This window comes from Cupressus sempervirens, chromosome 4 (assembly GCF_028749045.1).
Source record: "Cupressus sempervirens isolate cs-2001-9-10 chromosome 4, ASM2874904v1, whole genome shotgun sequence".
Classification (NCBI taxonomy): domain Eukaryota; kingdom Viridiplantae; phylum Streptophyta; class Pinopsida; order Cupressales; family Cupressaceae; genus Cupressus; species Cupressus sempervirens.
The window spans coordinates 609,514,088-609,538,689 of record NC_143121.1 but is presented as its reverse complement, the minus strand read 5'-3'; the positions used below and the strand labels follow the sequence as shown (position 1 = coordinate 609,538,689).

At 34.9% G+C, this 24,602-nt stretch overlaps 1 protein-coding gene across 1 annotated transcript in view; it reads right to left on the bottom strand.

Annotated features, from left to right (window-relative positions):
- Window positions 1–24,602, bottom strand: part of LOC149562707 (CMP-sialic acid transporter 5-like) — a 118,400-nt gene that overhangs the window by 20,669 nt on the left and 73,129 nt on the right. The window contains exons 5-10 of the mRNA XM_089826144.1: window positions 9,055–9,132; window positions 8,121–8,165; window positions 7,841–7,900; window positions 7,348–7,470; window positions 6,734–6,811; window positions 4,852–4,921 (exon numbers count right to left, since the gene is read on the bottom strand). Of these exons, the coding sequence (XP_089682270.1) occupies window positions 4,852–4,921; window positions 6,734–6,811; window positions 7,348–7,470; window positions 7,841–7,900; window positions 8,121–8,165; window positions 9,055–9,132 (454 nt within the window). The remainder of the gene's footprint in view (window positions 1–4,851; window positions 4,922–6,733; window positions 6,812–7,347; window positions 7,471–7,840; window positions 7,901–8,120; window positions 8,166–9,054; window positions 9,133–24,602) is intronic.

Sequence of the window (24,602 nt, the reverse complement as noted above, 5' to 3'; positions counted from 1 at the left end):
CATAATGCGTATCATATAAACATCCACCATGCAAAGTATAATCTATCATGATTTGCATAGACATTATAAGATATCCATCATAATAGAAAATTAAGTTATTGTAAGATCATCACCTTTCAATAAATTTTACAAGTACAAGTGACATCATTTGGAAGTCATCACTTGCTCATGAAGTACGCAAGGAGTAGACCCATTAAAATCACACAATCACGAGGTATATTCATGAATCATAGTCCTCTTGATTGCTACAATTTATTGATCACTCGAGAATCCATCTCAAAATAGTTTACTCCCTATGTATCAATATGACCGAGATCACCAAAGGTAAAATCACATAGTCACGAGGTATATTCATGAATCATAGTCCTCTTGATTGCTATAATTTATTGATCACTGGAGAATCCATCTCAACATAGTTTACTCCCTCTGAATCAATATGACCAAGATCGCCAAAGGTCAACTAAATTATTTCCTCTATCTCCCCCCCCCTCTTTCAATGTTGCCTCTAATGAAATGTCAAGCTCCCTCTAAATCTCAATCTCCCTCTTCCTGCAATAACAATCTCAGAGGAAAAGATCAAGGCAAATAGCTCTCGTAATATGTATTGGAATAAAAATAGATAAGAGAGGGACTAGAATAGATAAATGTAGTACTTAAGGAAAATACTTATCTCCACATTAATTTATCCTTTTACATTTAATAACGTCAAATTATTAAATTGAAAGATATTAATCTTATAGATTGATCTCAAAAAATATCAATCATTTCTTATATAGACATTATTTGTATAACAATGTTTTATAAATTCTCAAATGTATATATACTATTCATATAACCTTCTATTCTTATATATTCAATCATATATATAATTATGACAACTTATATTTCATATAATATAGACACTAGCAATAAAACATACCTCTATTGGGTAAATTGCTTCCTTTGGTTCTTACCTTATTAACAAGTGATGTTGAGTCTATATCACATCGTTGTCTTCAAATTTATCGAGCTTCCATTTTTAATTGATGATTACTTCCTAATCACCGTCGATTTTATTTTGACAACCTCTCTTGAGGACAACCATTTGCTCTAGTTGTATTTGTTATCCCCTATTGCCCATTGCCTCCCTCTCATCTCCCAGAGCACAACCAGAAAATAGTAATACAGAGCCTGAGGACTATCTCAAAATAAAGCTTCACACATGAAGAGGCTGAATCTCAAAATAGAGCTTCACACGTGTATGCTTCAGCAAGATGTAAGCAGCTTCAAAAGAGTTCCCAATGCCCACAAACCAAAAACTGAATTTATCATTTCCTGATACACATGACTTAGACAACAAACAATAATATATCTCGATTCTATAGAGATGGCATCTTCAATTGGATCTTGAACAAGAGTGATTGGTAATTATTTTTACTTAGAATCAATATGTCCATAAGTGATAGTTCATGATACTAACAAGACCCTTGTACGATAGCCAATCGTTTGAGATCTTGGATGTGTTGCAAGTAATATAGTCTCTTCCACGGTGATTAGTGCAAGCTATTCATGTCACTACAAACCATAGTAACATGTGGACACGTCCCCATTGTTTTTGGGTGTCACACCCAAGACAGGGACGCACCCAGGGTAGAAGGGATGGCGTTCCCACATTCTCGTTTGGGGTCTTGGGGACGGGGACGCATCTCTCAACCCAATGGGGACAACCGGCCGTCACCCTTTTCAACACAAAAAAATGCAAAAAAAAACATTTATAAGGTTTTGTTCCGTTGTTTTTTATTGTTTGTTGAGCCTAAGCCTCAAGTTTACATGGATGATTACAGACTTCTACGCAGCCTCTACTACATTTTGGTGGCCCTTGGGCCATTGGTACTTGACATTTTGTCTTTTGATTTTGTAGTTTGTACTTGAGACTTGGATATTTGAAGTTTGAAAGTTGAAACATTGAACATTGTGACCATATCATGGTTGATGCTACTTGATGTAATTAAGTTTATGATGCCATTGAATGATTGATGAGATAATGATACTCATACTTTTGCTAAATTGATAGTAGATATCTATGACATTTGAATTTGCTTAATTATTTAATTTGTTTGATACAACTTAGAACTTAGATCTCTTTTATTGTTCATGAATCATTGTTCAATGCTCAATGCAATGTAAAACTAAACTAGCAATAGCGGTCTTGATGTACTTATACTTCATATTTATGTCTTATATTGGTACACATCTTTTATAATTAGTGTTTTAAGTATCATATGTATAGTATATACTATATAACCCCCCTCCCATCCCCCATTGTCGTCCCCCCGTCATCCCCAAATTGAGGCCCCTTTGTCCCCCCGTTCCAGAAACTTGTCCCCCCGTTCCCTCATCCCCTCATCCCCCAAGCCGGTGTAACTATGCTACAAACTCTTAGCAATGATCTAATTGATAGCTATATGATGCCCAAAAATATATCACTCCAAGGGACAAGAATATAGAAGACAATAATGTAAGAAGTCACTGCTAAAAAAGAGTCCCACACAAGAGATCATAGCATACTATTTCAGATTGAGTTCAAAAGGAAAATATTCATGCTAGTGCTCCACACAATGTAACTCTCGACAAGCTTCCCCGAATGATTTGATGCTTCTCAATTGTGAACTAACTCGTCAGTTCTATTAAATGATATCACCACTCTTGCATGAGCTATTAAGGAACTCAACAACTCTAACCTGGTCTCCACCCTACTCTACAGAATTTCAAGGTAAGTCATCCTACCACTAATGTCAACATTGCATTGAGACAAATACAGCATATAAATTATGCTCATTAATGAGAAGACATTGACACTAATCTATTTGAATTAGCAACATTTTGATACGCTATCATTCCAATCGCTATTCATTCAATCTTAAAAGTCTATAGAAAAAATTGATAGATTCAGTCATACCCAATTTTCATTCACTGTAAGTCTGGTTATTTAAGTCTCTAAACTTCAATCTATCTATCATGCATTTAGTTAAATATGCAATTGGCTCTGATAACATGTTGATTTTGGAGGATTGCTGCAAATGTAATAGCACTGCCGAATGTTTGGTATGTATTTTCCAAATGGAAGCGTCCTCTTGTATTTGTATGAGGAATAAACCAAGAGAAGAGACATGTCCCTTCATGAGACATGTCTATTCATCAATATTATATATATATATATAATTCTCTTTGATCTCACAAGTTTATCCTACTAAAGCTACCAAAACATACACAATGATAATATATTATAGTTACTATTTTATTATAAATAAAAATAATATAATATAATATTAATATATATTAATGATAGTAATGTAATGTGATATAATATAATAGTATAGTATAAATACTATATAAATATGGTACAAAAATTAATATAATAATTACAAAATTATACGATATTACTAAAAGTATATGATTTAATTATTAATTAATAAAATAATATAAACTTGAGATAAATTGGGTACGGACAATACAGTTTGAATCAGCTGCGCTTTATTCAATAAAAAATCAAATAAAAAACATAGGGTCCTCTTACAATGCCATATCTAACCTAACATGGTTCAACTTTTTAAAAAATCCTCTTCCTCCCATCTTTCAAAATCGGAAAAACACTTTCTTCTCGAAATTAAAATGCGCACAATCAGCAAAATATTGATGAATTAGGGAAGAGTCAAACAGACAAGCTAAAATGTAATAAAAATTGAAGTTCAAAAAAGCCTTAATGGGTTGGCAAAAAAGTTGATTTGGGTATATTCTAGGTGGATTCATATAAAAAAAAACATATAAAAATCATAAATATATTAAATATTCACATTTGCAGCCTAAAAATACAAATAAGTTTGGAATACCACATATCATGCATGTATTTAACAAAACTTAAAACTACCATAAATATAACAAATCAGAAATTCAGTGCACTTAGCACTATGCTGGTATCAAATTGTCAAACTTGACTGTCATGATAGATATTAATTGTTCAATATCAATATTATACAATCAGTAATCAGTGATTGAACATTATATGGTTCTTCATCAAGACCAACTCCTTAAGAAGTCACAAAAAACTATAAATAGTAAATACAGATCAGAAAAAGCCAATTTTTGCCTCTACATTTAGTTGAGGCCCTGCTTGGGAGTGAAGGAGGTAGTTGGTCTTCTTACCGACATGACTTATTCAGATGGTGTTAATCTTATCTCTGAGCGTGGGTCTCATTGTATCAAGAGAAATTCACGGGAGAATAGTATGGGGAGTTACACATTAAGGGAGGCCTTTTTAGTCTTTCGATCTCAACCTTGCCTACTAAAGATGGAATGTTTGCAGAAAAGGACCTTGCTTCGTCCATGAAGAAGGATAGGGCTGGTGGCAGAATACAGCACTCTCTATAGAAATTTAGTTTCAAGCTACTGTGACATGTTAGTACTTTGGGTGCTTCGGGGCTGTTAGCTCTGTGTAGTTTTCATAATCCTTATAGGTGGGATGCTGCTGCTCTGATGCATTACTAGCTTTCTGGTGGTGTTTGCTCCTCATTGTTCCATGTCGCTCTGTCTCATTTTTGGTTGTTGTATAAAGGTGGGGCCCTTTCGAAATAACTATTTCATGTTCATAACTCGGACAAAAGAAAATAACCATAATCTAGAAATTGTGTATGTATAAATACAAATACCTATCAAAATTGGAAAATTGCTGACTAAAAAATCAAAGCAGTAACTCATGCATGTGTTGAATAGAGTTGCACTAGAAGACTGATTTATTATATGGTACTTTCATATCCAAAGCGATTACCTTTTATGTAAACATTTTAATATACAAGCAAGGCAAGGAATACATACCTTTGTATACAGTCATTATAAGAATGGCAAGAAAATTGAAGAAAGCCCCGTAGCCATACAAAAACAAGTTCTGCAAATCAAAAGCTGACAATGCTCAGAACTTCCTCTCGCAACTGAATAATTAAAAATATTCTAAAAAGTTTAAAATCTCAATCTTAAGATAAAGCTAATACTCCAGCCAGATCCTATCATATGCATTATTTTTACTTCACATTCTCAAAATTATTTGTCTGATAAGCATATTTGTTAGTCAAGCTGAGATGATCTTTCCCCAGTTAACCTAAACCATATAAGTGAAAAAATGATTGTAATTCATCACAATCATTCAACAAATAGATCTTCAATTTTGTTATTGACTATACTAACTGCAATGTCATAATTTGTAATGTCCCGCTCTAATTTGGTGTTTGTGGGAAAGGATTTATTAAATGTTTCTTACTCATTTTCTTGCATTTAATAAATCAGCACTAAACCACACATGTTATAAGTGCTCTTAAGTTAAATATTAAAACAATTAAGCATGTGGAATGAAGAAAAGTGGGAAGCAGAATAAGACCAAGGGGGAGCTGAAGAATGTTCACACCAAGTGGCCTACGCAGCCCAGAGAGAAGCAAGATTGAGTGGGGCATTACCCCTGGCCGATATATGGGGAAGGTTCAGCATTTGCAAGGGAAAGAAAATCTTTGTTTATTGTTGGTGGAGTTGTCAGAAACTGCAGTTTTCTGTGTGAGACTGGAGCGACCTCTGTGTTATGATGCAGGGCTCGTCAGTTGGATTCCTACGGCATGTTGAGGGTCATAGGAATTTGAAGGAAAGTTGGAGTGTGGTGATAGAGTGTTGAACAAATGGCCTGATTCATAAACATTTCATAGTCTTGTCATAAACAATTTGTCTATCCTTGGCAAATACCAGTTGAGTGCTCAGGATGGACATGGGAGATATGCAATTTGTAGCTGGCATTGCAGTTTGTCAATAAAACACAGGCTGCGGAGAAGTTACAGAAAGACTTATAGGAAAAAGAAAGTGTTGATGCTATTGTATGTGTTTGGAAGGAGTATCGGGTCATAAAACCACAAGGAGTTGAAAAGACGAGGGAATTGGTGGTTGGCAAGGTTTACTTCGAAATATGCAGTGACAGACAGTAACGGAGCCAGGAGTAAGAGTTTCGCATAAATGGGACTTGGGGAGTAGAGAGGGACATATTGAGAGATTATGGACTGTCGCAATTCTACAAAGCCATTGGGAGTTTGAATGAGTTCATTGGATAGACAGTGCGTGCACTTTAGTGATATCCCCATGGAAATTTGCTAGCTCGAGTACCACGGGGAAACGCCAGCTGAGTACTTTGAACACGTGGGTGTGAGATCAGTTGGGAGACTGAAGCTACGATATCTTGGTGATTTCTTTGTCAACTTTAGTCTTGAAAGAACCATATTAGTTGTTATTAGTTAACTTCACTGTGCTGTTAGAGGTAAACTTGCAAAGTAGGTTATGAGCAGCTTCTGCTATTTGGAAAGAAGTTGATTTGTATTACTTTTCTGTATTGCTTTTTTTTTAAACTGAATCTGGTATTCCGCAAAGTGTTTCAGTTTGTCAAAGAATTTCAGCTGAAGGAAACCTTTAATCCAAAACAGGTAGCCCTTTACATAATTGGCAACTCAGATGTGAACATAAGGCTCCTTCTTTACAAATGCCAATAATCCCATGGTCAAGGGACATATCAAAGCTAGTATTTCTTTCAATAATTAATCACAAATGTACTTGGCTAAAATATGTTCACTTCTTAGGAGGATGCTGGAGATTACAATCAAACACTCACAGCAAATTCAAAATTACAGTCTTAAATATCCATTCAGGGTGTAAATCACTAGAAATGACTCACCTGAAGGTAGATGCTTGTATCAAATTGGCTCTTTAGAGCATATTCATTAAAAACCGAGGCTAACGAAGGGACTGATACCTGCAGTATTACCAAATAGATAAGGATGGTATCATAAGAAATTACAGTTACAACAAAATAATAATCTTGTAGTTCTTTGTGCAAAGCTCAAAGGCAGTTAGAAAAATTAATTAGTTGCATAGGAAAATCCTGGAGCGAAAATAAATTTAACTTTATTATTTTAGATTTGTCTAAATTAAATTACTAATGATATTTTTATCATTATTGGAAAGGGAAATTAGACTACAAAAATTGTAAAATTCTTGTGGAAATAGCTCCATATAAAATGAATCTAATTAAAAAGAACCAGTGAGAATGATATAGGATATAAGCTAAAATGCTAGACACTATCTTGATCAGTTTGACTTAAATAATATAAAACACCAATATTCCCTAATAAATTTTCACAGCTGATTGAGGACATTAGTCATGTTATTATAAATACCCAACAAACCATAAAGAAAAATGTTTATCCAACACTTAAACTTCTACCTGAAAATATTGCTTAAGAATGCGAGTGGAGATTAACAATGAATACAAGGAAGCCAACAACTTACAAAAATTAATGTATAGATATATGCACCAGCGGCAACAGGCAGCCCAAGTGCAGTGGTACCCTCAGGCAGCGAACGCAGTTGATTCACAGTTATCCCAATAAGTAAAAGAGCCAGTGCCTCCCACTGTCAGAATAAAAATTAACAATTATCACTAAAATTACATAGAAATCAAAGCTCAAATCCTTAATCAAATTCAAACTATTCTTATCAACAAGTTCTCAATCTATCTGAAGTAACCACTCCCATGGAAACACAAATCGCTCCAAGAATTTAGGGAAGCCATTGAATATCATTTTCCCAAGCTGAGACAAAAAAGAGGCTAGATTCCTTGATACTTTGACCTTTATCTTGGACAGCATCCACTTTCCTTTACTAGCAATGGCAACCAATTGCTATTCTAGCAATTGGTAAGGATAATAGAATAAACAAAATAATCTCAAACAATTAGTAAACTACATTCGAAAAGGTAGGAAACAAATGTGGCAACACTCACCTGCATTATTGAAAACCTTCGTCGCATGACAACTTTTAACAGCAGTGCAATAACAAGAACCTGTAGAAACCAGAACAGCAATATTATGAATTAAAGAAGGATACTCCTTTTTTACATCTTAAATGTCAATAATTTGAGCAATAATCTGGTTGTGCAGGATAAAGAATCTCCTTTCATACATAAATAAAAAAAATTAGCATGGCAAAAACTGGTTTCTCACTAATCAGCTACAGATTTGAATGAGCCCCAATCAGTAAATATAGAGTAAAAACTGATTTACCTTTGAGTTACTAAGCATCTTCACTGTTGCTGGATTAAAATAAAGCTGCAGAAATAAGATCATCGAGATAAGTTCCAAATGAAGAAATCAAAACTGTCCTTGCAAATGCCATTTGTAAATCATGATTTTCCATTAATAAGGGAAAAGCAGAACTATCTCTGTCTACAAAACACACAATGTAATACTGGCGATTTGAACAATGCAGGACCTCAAATTGGTACATACACAATCTTCAAAATAATTCTTTGAGATTCGTTTGTGTCAAGAATAAAAGCCTAAGAAACCTAGAAAAAATTTCAGTTGTATCTGGAAAGCAATTTATGCAGAATCATGCCAATAGTGGCATGTTGTGATGGTTAAGTTGTTGTGTTGTTATCCTTGCCATCAAGGTTCAAATCTCATGGGGATGAGGTCCCCCGTTTGTGGCCTCACTGGTTCATAGCTCCAGGTCAAAGCGTTTACCCCTCTTTAAAAAAAAAAAATTTATGCAAAATCATCAATTGGTTCAAAAAAACAAATCATTCAAGGCTTACAATCTAGAAATCCCTTTTCACAATTTAAGGCTTATGATTTTGAAAAACATTTAGTTTCACAAGCATATAATGCAATTGTTTGGAATTGTGACCAAAAAGTTGGCAAATTTAATTATGGTACAAAACAATAGCCCCAACTTAGCACATGGCTCATATGCCATTCTTCTGAGAAGAAAGGATTGGCATCAGATTGAACCAGAAAATGCAGGTGAAACAGTCAATATACAACACACAGGAAAAATTAATATAGATTCATAGAATAGTAATACAAAATGCTGCAAGTTGCAACTAGTAAAAATATGATTGGAACTTTCAATGCTCAAGAAATAAAGAGAATATCATTAGATTATCCTTATGTGTCAAATAAAAATCCAAATAATTAAGGTTTTAACAGCACTCACTTGCATGATGAACTTGAGATAATTATTAATAGCATATAGAAATGCTGGGACCGCGAGAAGGTAATTTGCACGAGCCGCCTGCACACAGGTGTTCAAATAAAGCTGCTAAGGATCTAGGAAACTATCATACCATTCATGTAATTTCAAAAAGCAGAGGATTGTAATAAAATGTAACAAGAGTGTCACTGGCATCAATTGTTACAATTAAAGTCCAATGCAGTTTTATTTAAAATATATATACAATAGCTGCACAGTTTGTTGACTAGCAAATATAGGCTCTGACATATCAAAATTTGACGAAAAAATTAAAATTTGAGCTGCAAATATTAAAAACAGAGAACTTATTTACATATATTATAATTTACTTTTTTTACTTTTTTCTTATTAATTCTTAAATATAATAAAATCTCACTTGCAGTAAAACTTGCAGTCAATTGTCAATATGAATTTTGGATTTTCTGATTTTATTACTCACTTAGTGGATGCTATTAAAATTTTTTTTATTTCTTTGGACAGTCAGAAATCAGCTTAGCTTTATGTCAAATATTTGCTATTACAGAATTACTGAATTACTTCAAGTCTGCAGAAGTTTGACACACTGAAATGCCTTTGGAAAATAACTTTCAATCTGTTTGAGTTGGGTTTTCATCCACCAACTCTGCAAGAAAAAAAGGGCATTCATTCGTTATTTTCAGCCCTCAAGAAGTACCTTCATCACGTTAGAACACAATCTCTGATCCATAGGACATAGGAGATAAAATCAAATATATAAAGATGTCCTCAATGACTTCTTTTATATACTTCTCTTCCAAAGGACACCACACTTCATTAGTCTTTTAAACACAAATTAGTTTTTGATTTTGTTTCTTCTAGAAAAACGCTTGGTTTGGTTTGAATTGTTTTCTCCTTCATAATACATCTTAATGACTGAAAGCAATGTGTAGAAAAAATAGGTCTTTGAATGTAAACGAGTGCCCCCTTTAATATAAAATTAAGGAGGGGGCATTACAATTATCTTATCCTACTTTAGTTGCCTTGCCATCCACATTCAAAAATAATTTAAAAATAGATTTTTCAATGCTCTGCTAAGACAACAAAAAAGCATCCAAGTTGTCAACAACAGGGCAATCATCTAATAAGAAAGACAGCTATTCTCCCAAGTCCAAATTTTGGTCCAAAATACATATCATTGCCGAAGTTTTTCTACATGAATGTACATTAAAAATATGAAACTTGATGCCCACAATTTCTTTTGCCTACATCTAACTCAATGCATGGTATATGCATTGGATTTTTCTGCTACCATTCTATCTTGTAAAAAACATATATGACACCACCCTTGATTAGTCTTTCAACCAAAAATTAGTTTTTAACTTTGCTTCTCCTAAAAACACACACGGTCCATAATTTGGTTTGAATTGTTTTCTCCTTCATAAAATATCTTAATGACTGACAGCAATCTGTAGAAAAAACAGCACTTTAAATGCAAAAGGCTGCCCCCTTTAATCTAAAATTGAGGAGGGGGTGCATTACAATCATCTTATCCTATTTTGTCAAGAATATAACCTAGATAAACCTAGAGGTCTGATGGTACAGATCGTAGCTGCTCTTCTATACATATATTCCTAATGAATGGCATTCAATTCAATTTAATATATATTGTCTCTAAAGGTGTCGGCAATTTCTGGACAAATACATTATTTGTTCTTGGTTAACTTAGTTAGTCATAACTAATTTATTTACTAAAGATTGCTGGCTTAGGGATAACAAGTTGTTTGTTAATGCCAAGGGTTACGTCCCTTGAGGGACATACCCTCTAGATAGGATATATGTACGGGTTGTGAATGCAGTTTGGAAGATATACATACACAGCAGTCTGATCTTCCAAGCATTTTTACTTCCTCCGAATCACATAGCAGAGATATTATTAATCATCCAAGATCGAATATAGAGGACTGAACCTGCAGTAAACATTAGTAATATCTGCCTCAATCAAATTCTGAATACACATTTGGAGAAGATCCATGAATTTAACATGGTATCAGAGCCAACTGCAAATGTAAGAATAGATATGAAAAGAATAGCTGATGAATGGTATTTAAATGAGCTGGTTGAATGGAAATGGAATCACAAGACATTCCTAGAGATTGGCGATAATTGTATTCTCGGATCTGAGAGGACAGAACCAATATTTGAAATTTTGAACATTTACTGTAGCCAAAACGTCAGATAAATATATATCTATTCCCATATGGTAGTGGTGTTGATGGATTGAATCTCTATTTAGAAAATTACTCCAGAGTCTATAAATACCAAACTATAATAGTATATATTTTCTTTGAATCGAATGTTGTCTGCTTATTGTCTAGAGTAAGCTGGGTGCCTACTTGTTAACCCATCATGTTCCAGGTATATGTAAGGTTTGGAACCAAATTCATCATGACAGTATTACATCTATAATACAGACATAATAGCATTAGAGAAAAACTGGAGTTTTATTTCTGTTTACCGCAAGACTTCTTGTTGTCATCGGGGGTTTGATGATAATAAACTTTAATTGTTGACGAGCTATAAGGTTATCAGGCACAATTATCTACAAGTGTTGTTGAATTACAGAAACCTCCTGTACAAATCTATGAACTTAATCACGCAGGAAATAGTAAAGATTCATAATAATATCGATAAGAGGTTTGTTAAGTATTGAACTCATTGGACTCAACAGAGTTTTGGAAGGTTCGCTGGTGAAATCAGACCAATGATTTTCAAGCTTAGCGAACTCAACTCGCTGGATATATCAATGAAGATGAATCAAACTCGTATTCACAACCAATGATGCGTCTTTGATCAAAACTTGCTTTCCACCATCGGTCACGCGATCAATGGGATGTTGGGCATCTAGATTCGAAGAAGATTTGATTCTTGGATCGTAGTCACTGTACAAAATCACTCATGTTGTGCAAAGATCTTGTATGCAGGAGTGTGGATCTGCTAGCATATTGGTTCATGCTCTGTGATGCCAAGGAACCCGTGTGTCTTCCCCAATGTGCCACAGATGGGGCCATGTGGCAGTTCCAGTGCAGGGATTTTTTCTTATACGCTGATATGACTATCAACACCCTTGATGATGTGCTTGGGGTTTATAAGATATGATCAGACCAAATCCACCGTAAAATCCTTGTGCTTGGGACAGGTCACATGGGCCAATCCATATGCAGATTGGGTTGATATGAGTGCTAAAGTTTAAAGATCCAACACTCAATAGAAAATAAAACACATTTTGTTGATCAGTTGTATCAAATATAACACGTGTCAGTAAACAAACAGCAACTTGTATATACATATGCTCTCTATTCCTTTATGACGTCTGTGTGGATAAGGAAAAGCATCCTTGTAAAATCTGAAGAAATTCAATTGCAAAGATAAACAGACTGAGAGACGGATTGACTATGTCTGAAATAAAATATATATATTCACAGTATGTCTGCTGAAGGGTGATGTGGACTCAATGCTGCTGAAAGTGACAAGATAAGTTGTGATCATCGATGTACTACAGAAAGAAGATTCAGTAATACAGTTCAGACTTTAAAGAATAAGTTGAACAGATCAATGCTCAGTTCATGTATGAAATAATTGTGATATTCTCCAATACATGCTTCAATTTTGCTAGAGACATTTCCCTATAATATCTGATTTAATTTGCAAGGAAGCTCCATATATCCCAAGTTAAATTTCTTGTTCTGAAAAGTTCTTCATAAACAGTTTACTGTATCAGAATTTCAGTTTGATTATAATGGAAGTTACAGCAATATTATTGGATTAATATGACTTCAGACTTAATGCAATTGGTTCCTCAAATCATTTGTAAGTTGGCATTGGGTTGGTGCTCAAATTGATTGAGTGGGTGCTGTAATTTTGAAAGAGTTTTTCTAAGTAGGGATTGTTTCTCATTACGGTTGAAACCCTCAAAATTGTAATTGGATGAAACAACTCGGTCAGAAAATAAGATAGTAGACTTCTGCACTTCAAGTCTATAATCGGCAGACACTAAGGAAGCCTGTGAAGTTTTTCTGGAATTAGCCATCAAGGGAAATATTGAACAAGAGTGTTGTCAGAACAACTCCACATGATTCCAGGCAGTACAAAGTTGATGGGCAGAAAGACTACAAAAGGCATAGCAAGAGTTATAATGGCCATTAAAAGGCTTGAGGATGTTGATGTTTTAATGGATATAATTCCAAATCCTAATAAAGTGCATAGTGTGAAGGTCCTTCAGCTTGAAATTGTGGAAGTCATATTTTTTACACCTTCGATATTCTTGGAAGTCTCAGTACTCTAAACTAGCAACACTTTACATTTTAATGGAAACACAATGAGCTGAGATGGGTCTGCACTTGAAATTACTTCAAGATCAATACGAGTAAAGGATTTCAGAATATACTATGCACTGGAGTTTGTGATCTAGTCTGACTTCTATGTTGCTGAATGCTTATATCTATTGACTGAGGACAGACCAAGAAGTACAAAGAGATAAGTATTCTTTATGGTTGAATAATGCTCTTCAATCCCTCATGTTGTTATTAATTCATGCTATATTATTTGGATAATGAATCATGAATGATTCAAGCATTGATATTTCTCTTGGACTGTTATTAATCTCTGTGAAAAGCTGTCAGGATGGCACCAAGGTTAGAGTACCAGATGTATCTAAGTATTCTTCTACCAAGGAGCAATTACTTTTCATAAGAGGAATGCAATGGGAAGAAGAGAGATATATAGACTGCTTCATTGATACATTTAGTTGTATGTCCCACCCTCTGTGGGCAATCCTAGGTAGATCCATCCTTTGCGAGTATGCAAGATGGTATCATAGAAAGTCCATAATGTTCAATATCACCCTCTGAGAATGCCAAAGTGATTATGTGAATATTTTGAATGTTTTGAATCATCCCTAGCTAAGAGGGAGTATTGAAATTAGCTAAATCAGATTCTAGCGTATTTAATTCTATGGCATTGGCCAAACATGAAAGTTGTGATCTCTAGATGGGAGATACTTTTGGTAAGGCTTTGTCAGGTCGGGAATATTAAAGGAGGATACATTAGGCTGCTGGAAACTATAGTCAAGCACAAAATTCATTGTAATATTTGGTGACTATCTACCATTCTGGAAGGCCATTACTCAAAAAGAATTTGGTAAATATCATTGATATTCTAGGAGGCCAATACTCATGATATCATATGCAATATCAAAACATTTTACTCAAGGCATTTCTGATCTTTCCTCAAGTCCAAGAGGGAGTAGACCGTGCTTTATTTATTCCCGAGTAATAAAGAATTTGTAGCAAAAATCATAAGTATCAACTTATAAGAAGGTTATATGTAAGAGAGAGTACTTAGAAGATCGAGTTGACTCCCCAGGATCTAGGTTATACAAACTCAGACTGAGTGTACCATGTCAAGATGGTGTATACTCATCAAGTACAAAAGCTCTCATCAAGGCAACCTTGAATAAGGAGCTCGGAAGGTTTGATATCCAATAGGAGTCTTGAAAATCTAAAGTGAGCAACCATCTGATGGGCCTACCTTTATAAACATCATGGTGTGGAAGCATTTTTCAGCAAACAGTCTTGCAGCATCAGTTTGCAGTAATAGAAAAAAAAAATCTTCCAGCACAAATTTGATGTGATACCAAATGATCTTATGGTGTTTTTAAATCAGTAGAGGACTACTGGCAAACCTTGAATAGATTCAAGACTGTGTTGTGAAAGAGAAATTTCGATGTCTATGAATCACAACTTGGATAAAGAAAGAATTTAATTATTCTCTAGACTTCATCCTTAAGTACTGGAAATTAGAAAGCAAATATTCTTATCAAACCTCTTTGAGAGTGATCATCTCAAGAAAGATCCAGGTATGATTGAATCATTTTGTATTCTTATGATAATTTTATTTTTGTCAAGCTATTGACTGTTATGGGCTCCACCATGTGTAATCATTATTTAAAGAGGTGACAATCTCCGAAATAATGAATACTTGTGTAAAAGGCATTACGAGAGATGACGATCTCTTAGATAATGTACTAAACAATAGATTTTACTGTAAGATTCAGATGAGTTTTAGATCGTGTTGTGACATTGGCATTGCTATGTTCATGGGTCACAAATTGAATAAAGGAAGAATCTTAGAATTCTCCAGGTTTATCCTTTATTCTAGTAGATCTTAAACTCAAGATCTCATTGTGATATAGAAATACCAGTTTCTATGAGTCACAACATGTGTCTTATCACTAGTAGCAGTGATTTGTCATATCATAGATTTAGCAATATGACTTTGTATCATGTGTTCTATGATATCACATACTAAGAAGAGACAGACAGATATAGAGTATAAATTCTTGCTTAAACATCTGTATTGATGTTGCTAGATATGATATCTCTCTGTAGGATTATCAGGTTAAGAGGGAGTGTTAAGAATATAACCTAGATAAACCTACAGGTCTAATGGTACATATCGTACCTACTCTTCTATACATATATTCCTAATGAATGGCATTCAATTCAATTTAATATATATTGTCTCTAAAGGTGCTCGCGATTTCTGGACAAATACATTATTTGTTTTTGGTTAACTTAGTTAGTCATAACTAATTTATCATTGGCTTAGGGATAACAAGTTGTTTGTTAATGCCAAGGGTTATGTCCCTTGAGGGACATACCCACCCTCTAGATAGGATATATGTACGGGTTGTGAATGCAGTTTGGAAGATATACACAGCAGTCTGATCTTCCAAGCATTTTTACTTCCTCTGAATTACATAGCAAAGATATTATTAATCATCCAAGATCATATATTGAGGACTGGACCTACAGTAAACATTAGTAATATCTGCCTCAATCAAATTCTGAATATACATTTGTAGAAGATCCATGAATTTAACATATTTTAGTTGCCTTGCCATCAACATTCAAAAATAATAAAAAATGGATTTTTCAAGACTCAGCGAAGAGAACAAAAAGGGATCCACGTTGTCAACAAGGGATCAATCGTCTACTAAGTGTTGAGTGGTTTTCAAACCATTGCACCATTGCAAAAAAGGACCCCCTCTTTTACTTTAGCAGCAATAGTGGTAGTGGTCTTAGGTGGTTTTAGTTGGCAACAATTTTCAAGTCTCCAAGTCGAGGAAGTGATTTTGGGCAATTTTGGTCTACTAGAAAGTAATGTCTGTCGGTTGACGGAGGTAACATCGATAAAGGTATGCTCAATGCATTACAATTATCTTATCCAATTTTAGTTTCCTTTCCATCAACATTCAAAAATAATCAAAAATGGATTTTTCAAGACTCGGCTAAGAGAACAAAAAAGGCATCTAAGTTATCAAAAAGGGGCCAATCACCTACTAAGTGATGTGAGGTTTTCAAACCATCACACCGTTGCAAATGGGGACCCCCTCTTTTTGCTTTAGCAGCAATAGTGGTAGTGGTCTTTGATGGTCTTAGATGGTTTTAGTTGGCAACAATTCTCAAGTCTCCAACTCTAGGAAGTGATTTTGGGCAAATTTGGTCTACTAAAAAGTAATGTCTGCCCAAGGTGCAAACAAGAGTTGAGCTATGTTTGTCAGGAATATAGAATTGAAACCAAGGTATTTAGGATGAAATGAGTTAAAACCTTTATATAATCCTTGCTCCAGCTCCAATTCAATCTTAAAAAGTCAAGATAGGTTGAAGGAGGTAACATTGCTGAAGGCATGTTGAGTACTGAAATTTGGCTGTCTAGATTTTTTTGAAAAACCCCAAAGTCTAGATTTTGCATCTTAACTCCTATGAAGCTGAAACCTATCTCGAACATCCTGACAGCATTTATAATTTTATACAAATATATTTATTATAAATATACTTATTATAATAAATATACTTATTTTATACAAATATACTTATTATAATTATAAATCCTCCCACCTCCTGAGCTGAAAATGACTAAGCAAGCAGATTGCCCAAATAGGGTCAGAATCCGACCCTCCTTGAGCATTTATACCCAAACTTGGCTATTTTTCGCCCATCTCCTTCTCGGAAAAGTCTTTGATGCATTTGAAATTTGTTTGAAAACTTAGCTCATTTGATAGAAAACGAGTTGAGAGGGGTGAAATTCGGGTGTCTTTTGGACTTGAAAATTTTATGTTGTTGGCTGGGAATGCTGGAAACAGATTGGAATATAACTTTTTTTGGGCATTTTTGCCCAAAATCACAGATATCTCACCTTACATTTTGGCTTAAATCTTTGATGCCTTTGAAATCTGCCCAATCACTTAGCCAATTGAATGAAAAAATGATTGGAAGGAATAAATTTTTTGGTGGGTTTGATAGAGGTTTTGACTGAGATCGCCCAAAACAGGTCAGAATCCGACCTTTTTTGAGCATTAATGCCCAAGATCTTGAAATTTCTGACCCTCTATTTTGCCTCCAATCTTTCACATCATGATTCAAATGGAGAAAACTTAATGAATTTGATAAGGTGATGGCTTGAAAAACACAGATTTAGAGATTTTGGGGAGTTAATTTTGTTATGTAAGAATGGATTGCCTGGATAAGCTCGGAATCAAGACATGGTTTGGGCATTAATGCCCAAAAACCTCAAATGTCTGACCCTCTAGCTTGCACATTAAGGTTTCTTGAAATCTGCCTTAGTCTTTTGTAAATCTTGATGAAAGCAGCTTAGTAAATGAAGTTTTTCAGTGAATTGATGACTTCGAAATTTCAAGAGGGCTGGATTGCCCAAGATGGGTCGGAATCTGACCTGTTTTGGACATTGATGCCCAAAACTCCTATATTTTCGGCATGCAAATTGGTTCTCAATTCAGTCTTGGTTGTATTTTTTTCCCCAAATGTGGTGAAGGGATGTCGTTAGAGGTTTGATTGGCGAAGTGTAGTGAGGTAAATCGAAGTTTGAAGTTGATAGGATTGCCCAAGAAAGGCCGGAATCCGACCCTCCTTGGTCATTTCTGTCCAAAAACTTGTTGTTTCCAACATCATTATTAGTTTAAGATTCAGCCTTTTAACTCCACTTTGCCCAAAATCTTGCAAATTCCAACCTTTGAAAGGCAGGCCTAGTTCCATTACAACTATGTTTTCAGTCTAAAGCTAGGGAGGCAAGTCAAATATACAGTGTAGATCGGATTGTAAGAGGACAGCTCCAGGTTGTGTTTTAAGGCACTTCCCAAGAGAGGGCAGAATCCGCCCTCTCCTAGGTGTTAATTGCCCAAAATTCATCTATTTCCACCCACCACCATTATGTCTAAATTGGCCTCAATGCAGAAATTTAAAAATTTCAAATCGAACAATTACAATAAAATTTAATTGAATTCTGATTGGTTAGAGGCCAGGTCAGCCTGCCAAGAGGCTTGAGCCTTTTCAGCTACACATCGCCTATAAAAGGGAAGCATCCAAATCATTTCACAGCATGTCAAAACCTCATCGCCTCTGCTTGTAGCAGTGACTTCTACCTCTATTTGCATTGAATTGCCCCTGATTTGCCAGCAAAATTCAAACCAAAATTGCAGCAAGTTTCCCCTGATTTGCCAGCAAAATTCAAACCAAAATTGAAGCAAGTTTCCCCTGATTTTTCAGTGATCTTTCCTCTACTGTTGCAGCAAACTTGACCATAAACTTGTAGGCCCCCAAAACCCAGCAAACATCATTTAAACTGTGCAGCGAATGAGGGTAGTTGAGAAATTCGAAATTTGAGGGTGTGATGTGTAAAGAAACAACTTGTATTTGCAGACTCCGAATTATTTTTGTTAGCCTCGAGTTTCTAATTGGGGTGCTGGACTATTCTTCCATTTTTTTTGACAAATGGAATGTCTGATATTTTATAAATTGGAAATCAGAATCGCACTACACAAACTCAATTCATAAGAATTCAATTGAAAATGCGGGAAATAAGAGAATCTGATTCAAATTCTTATCCATGTTTAGTGAATCAAAACATGCAAAGGAAAGGGGTAGTTTGCTTTGAAACTAAAGGTTATCTGTGATTGAATAAAGGGGACATTTATTGTGATGTTGATGCATTGTCTGATTGAAAATATTCAACTTCCATTCCATCATTAACTTAATTCATCTCTTCTCTCTTGTTTTGGCAAGGTGAATTGTAGGTGAGGTTGCAAGAGGCATGCTACAGGAAGAGAGGCTCTAGCTCCAAAACTCCATCTGAGAAGAGGCGTTCAAGTCAACAGCCAGTTCAAGTTCGTGATCAAGTATAAGAATTCAATTATATGAGAATGACATTATCAAGTTCCAATCAGATCAGAGTACAAGTTTGTGATGATTATGCAAGTCGTGTCAATTCAAGAACACTTTCAAAATATACAGAAACTTCAAGAAGATGGAAGCAATTTGAAAACATACACCATCTCAATCTCCTACAGGAGGCTAATAGTTTTGGAAGAGTTAATCAAAGCTAGAAGGATTAAGAGTCAAGATTTTCTTCATCAATAGTTTCTTTCCAACAATCAAGCAAGAAGTGTTTGCACTTTTATCAAACAACTTTTACAAGCCAAGACTCCAAGCTCATTATTAAATAGATCTACAAGAAAAGAGTGATAAGGTGGCACTGACCTGTCTTCTCTAATCAAAAAAATCTAGATCCGAACACAAGCAATCAAATTATACCAAGTGTCCTATTTTCTCGTTGGCTATCGTAATCATTGTAATTTTCTTACTGGTACAAGAATTGGTGCCCTCATGTAATTGGTTGTAAATTTGGCAAACTTAATTAGGGCTTGTGGGAATGAATCTCAGCCCTTGACTCCAATCAAACTGGACATTGTAATTGGACATCTATAAAAGGCTAAGGCCTTCTCATTTGTAGAGTTAGAAGTGGTGGAGTTAGAATGTTAGAGTGGTAGTAGGAGATTAGAGTAGGCTAGCTAAGGGGAAGACTTGTTTAAATTGTTGCTATGATAATTTTGAAGTAACGGATAATTAATTGTTGGTTCTTCATGGTGAATTACTTAATATTGCTTTATAGTGTTGCATGGCTTCCTCAATCTTTCACTTGGATTAGATTTCTTTTCATGTTAAAGTAGTTTAGTTGAATGGAAGAATCGTGGATGTTTACTTGCTTGACTCGAACAAATCCAGGCCATTAGCCTCTTGTTGATGGTAAGAGTGCTTTGCATGGCAAGTCAATGATTGAGAGCACTTAACTTCAACTGATATTCAATCTTTAGTTTGCATCCATTTGATAGGATTGAAGAGCGGACATTGATTTGAAAACCTTGTGAATTCTCCTTAGAAGCTTGTGTTAGGTGAATGCTCCTTAGAACCTTGCGAATGCTCCTTATCATTCCTTGCATTCATAGTTACGACAGAAGTAGCATAAGTTAAGTTGAAGTAGAAGTTGGAAGTCGGAAGTCAAACGTTAGATTTTCTTTGCACATTGTGAAGCCAAATCTTTAGGAGTGCAAGAGTTGATATCTATTAGATGAATAGCATAAGTCCCTTAAGTCATTACCAGCAAATCACATTATTTCACAAAGCAAGTATCCACAATCGAAGGAAACTTCAAGTCATTCCATAATCTTACTTTGTAAGCTTAGCATGAGAGATGGCCTTATATCAAGAGAGGATTGAATGTTTGGCATTTCATCTTGAAACATTGAGCATTTGATTATGCATGTTGTGGTGGAACAAAACTCACACCAACACTAAGAAGGGCATCTTTTCCCCCAAGTCCAAATTTTGGTTCAAAATATATAATATATATCACTGCCGAAGTTTTCCTGCAATGAATGTACATTAACAATATAAAATTTGATGTGCACAATTTATTTTCCATCAATGGTAAAAACTATTTGAGTAGGTGGTCTAGTTTCAAAAGTCCACTATGGTTGTGTCTCCTCTATCTACTCAACTAGATGTGACTTGATGTCCATCTTAGATTTAGATGGTGTTGACACTGTCAAAGACAACCCATCATCCTCAACCTCCTCATCCTCCATGTCATCCAATCCCACTGCAAATCTACCCTCCTTGGCTTCCTGCCTCTCCAAATTATAGATCTCATCATTTGTAAAAAATGGAGGTTTTTTATGTGAAGTCCAAGAGTAAGGATCAATGTCATCCAAATCAAGTGAACCAAATGTTGTTCCTCTAGCCTTCTTATGTGCAACCAAAGGTTATATTGCACGAAGACAAGGTCAATGAGGTGTTCCTGCACTAACATAATGTGTTTTTCTTCTTTGTGTGGATGTCGATCCAAGTGATGTAGGCTTACTCTCTCTTAGGTATTTGAATCCAAGATTCAATCTTTTATGATGTTTCCCGATTGCTCTCATGTTATTATTTATGTTGGCCTTCAGATGCTTTTGAGTATAGTATATTGTGTTTATTTCTGATATCACTGTTGATGTTCTAATGATTCCTGTTTATTTTATACCTGTAGATATTTTGATTATGTTTATCTTATTATGATTTTATGAGATTCACTGATGGTTATGTCAATAATTATTGATATGTTTGGGTGATTCACTGATGTAAGTGCTAATGGTCATAGTGGTATAGAATAGTGGCCATACATATACTATGACCACTATGATAATTTTCTATTTTTCAATTTGCTTCAAAGTTCAAAGTATCAAGCTATGGCTACCAGGCATGAACATTCCACATGAGGATGCTATTTTATAACCTATTTCCATTTAAATATATCTAAACTCAACTTTTTTGTTTTTCTTACTGATTTCCTAACTCATTAGAGGCATCTCTTCATTGAATTTTGGCAGAAAAATGCATTTTCAGTTGAATTTAAGCAACTTTTTAAAGTTGTCAATTAATCTCTGATTATTTGCCAATTTTTGTTGGTCCTTGGCGATAAGTTGTCAATAACAATATTTTCAACTATGGTTCTTACAACCAAGCATAAGTAACTTGTCAATGCAATGGCACAGATCAGATCATCCTGAAGGTACCAACTTCTCACAGGTCAAACATGATCCTTAAATGCAAGCATATATCCATCCAAGCATATGGTGATCTCATCTAGTCACACAAGTGAAATAGCAAATCATCCAATGCCAAAAGAAGGCATCACAAGAGATCTCATCAAATTAAACATGAGCACAACCACAAGATAATGTTAGGGCTACATCCATAAGGATGTCATGCAGAAAGAAAACGTGAGAGACACTACATCTTTTGTTGCAACATTTATATTGTGATCCATTTTTCCATAGCACAAAGCCTCTTGTGAATACTATTCTCCATCATACGCCATAACATCTCTATGTTGTATCTTTATTATAATTGTTGTAGAGTGTAGGCGATGGTGAAGTATCTTCTAATTTCGTGTTTAGCACAAAAGTTGCTTAATTCTTTGGAACAAAATTTGTTGGTTATCATATCTAAGAGTGGTTATGACCTAACAGATTTCATTTCTTACAGATGCTTTGAACCTGATGGAGCCCAAAAAATTCAAAATTTTAGGCATCCATTTGAGCATATTTTATGAGTATCAGCGTCCATGATTAAAAGTATGAAGATATATATTCTTGTTCCCTACTGATGTTAAAGACTTAAGAGAGAAGTCAAAATATTGTGAGCCGAGAATGAGCATGTGAATGCAGTTTATTTCAGCAATGCATTTGAAGATGATGATGATTATGTTTACATGCCGATGGAGTTATGAAAAGATGGAGAGCTCCTTGGTCAAATACTGAAGTCAAAAGGATATAGTCGTTAAAAAGCATCAGATTAATGTTATAGGATTATATGACCACGTGACAAACAATAATTGTATCACTGCTGAAGCCATATTGATATCAGATATCATTACATTTATAATAAGGATCAGATCAAGAACGTGTTCATTAAGATAGAACTAACAGTCTAGAAAACCAGAGGATGCCTGAGAAAGTCATTTTGATGGATGTCTCACTATATATACTAGAAATGAAAATATACTACCATCTGTTTCTGTATTCTTTCAGTATTCTGAAAATCATCAATAGTATTGTAGAATCTACTTTGCAACATACCCTTTGCTTATTCTAAAGGAGAAAGGGGATAAGAGATGCTTGTTCATTTCTAATACAAGTCATCAAGTCTGCAATGGAAAGCCTCCAGACTGCCTTTATATATCACTGACACCATAATATATTCAAAAGTTCCTATTGCTCTTAGGCTCTCAGGGCACCTCTTGCTTGGTGTAGTGAGGGTGTATTCAAAGAAAGTTACCTACCTCTATCAAGATTGTGGTGAGACTTTACTTCAAAATAAACAGGTATTTCACACGACTCATGTTAATCTGCCATCAAATGCTATCAGGGCACCATTTCATGCAATGAATTGACCCTAAACTTCTGAATTTGAGTTCCTGGAGTTTGATGATGTAGGATATGAAAGTACCAGAGATTTAGATACTCATGTTAGCAGTTGTGATGAAATCACATTATGTGGAAGGCCACAGCCTTTTAAAGCTAGACCTTGGCTGCGACCATTTGACCAGGTTTATGGTACCAAGGCCACTTATACAATGTTCTCCTTCAGTGAGGAGCCAATACCCGAGGTCAAGAAAGAAGGACAATTCAGAAGCATTCAAAGAATACGCATATGGGATTGTCTGCTCCGTCAAAAGGTTTCCGAAATCACAATACGCACTCGAAACCTACATACGCAAATATCTTACATCAAGGATTCGATGCCAAGATTTAAACACAGGCCAAGTCTTTCATTTTGGTTCGATAGTAATTGCTCCTTTGTGTTTGTTGCAGGTTCTCAAGCAGATGAAGTAGGCACACAATTTTTTGAAGCCCATGTGGGTCTGGAGTGTGGAATCTGCAAGCATGATACAGTCATTACGGCAGCGCAGAATATATGATGAAAGATGGAATGGTCGGACTCGTTTCTATAGAACTATATATATATATATGAGGAAGGAATTTGAAGGCAATATGTTTCCAGCGCTACTTATTTCTTCCAAAACCATACTCGTGTTTTCATTTGTTACTCGAAGCACGTTATGAAATATTGGCCTTAATTGCTTAAAATAATGCTAGAGAAGTTAATTCTAAGGTTCACGCTAAGTAACAAACGCTCACTTATTTGTTACAAAGGGGCATGTTGTTTCGAGGAAGGACTCGCATCTCTTTGCTTGTTATAAAAATGAGATGTAAGAGATTACAAAAAGACAATTCATATTCCTAAAAAAATTTATACCCAAATTATATATATGCACTGTGATATATTTTATTCTTTCATTGGTAAAGAAATGATTTTTTTAACTAAGCCCATGGATTGTGAGTTATTGAATAAATTCTTATACAATTCTGGAATCAAATTACAGTGGATGGATCATCCGTAAGGAGTGTCTCCAATGCAATTTTATTTCCGGCATGATCAGTAAGAAATATTTATTTTATTTGCATGAAGCTTTAGAGTTAAAATATTATATAGTTTCGTCCTTTATAATTATCATTTTAATTTTATAAATAATTTATATGATAGATAAGTGGACAGGATCAATTATAGCATTTTAAAATCGAACATCACAGATATTGT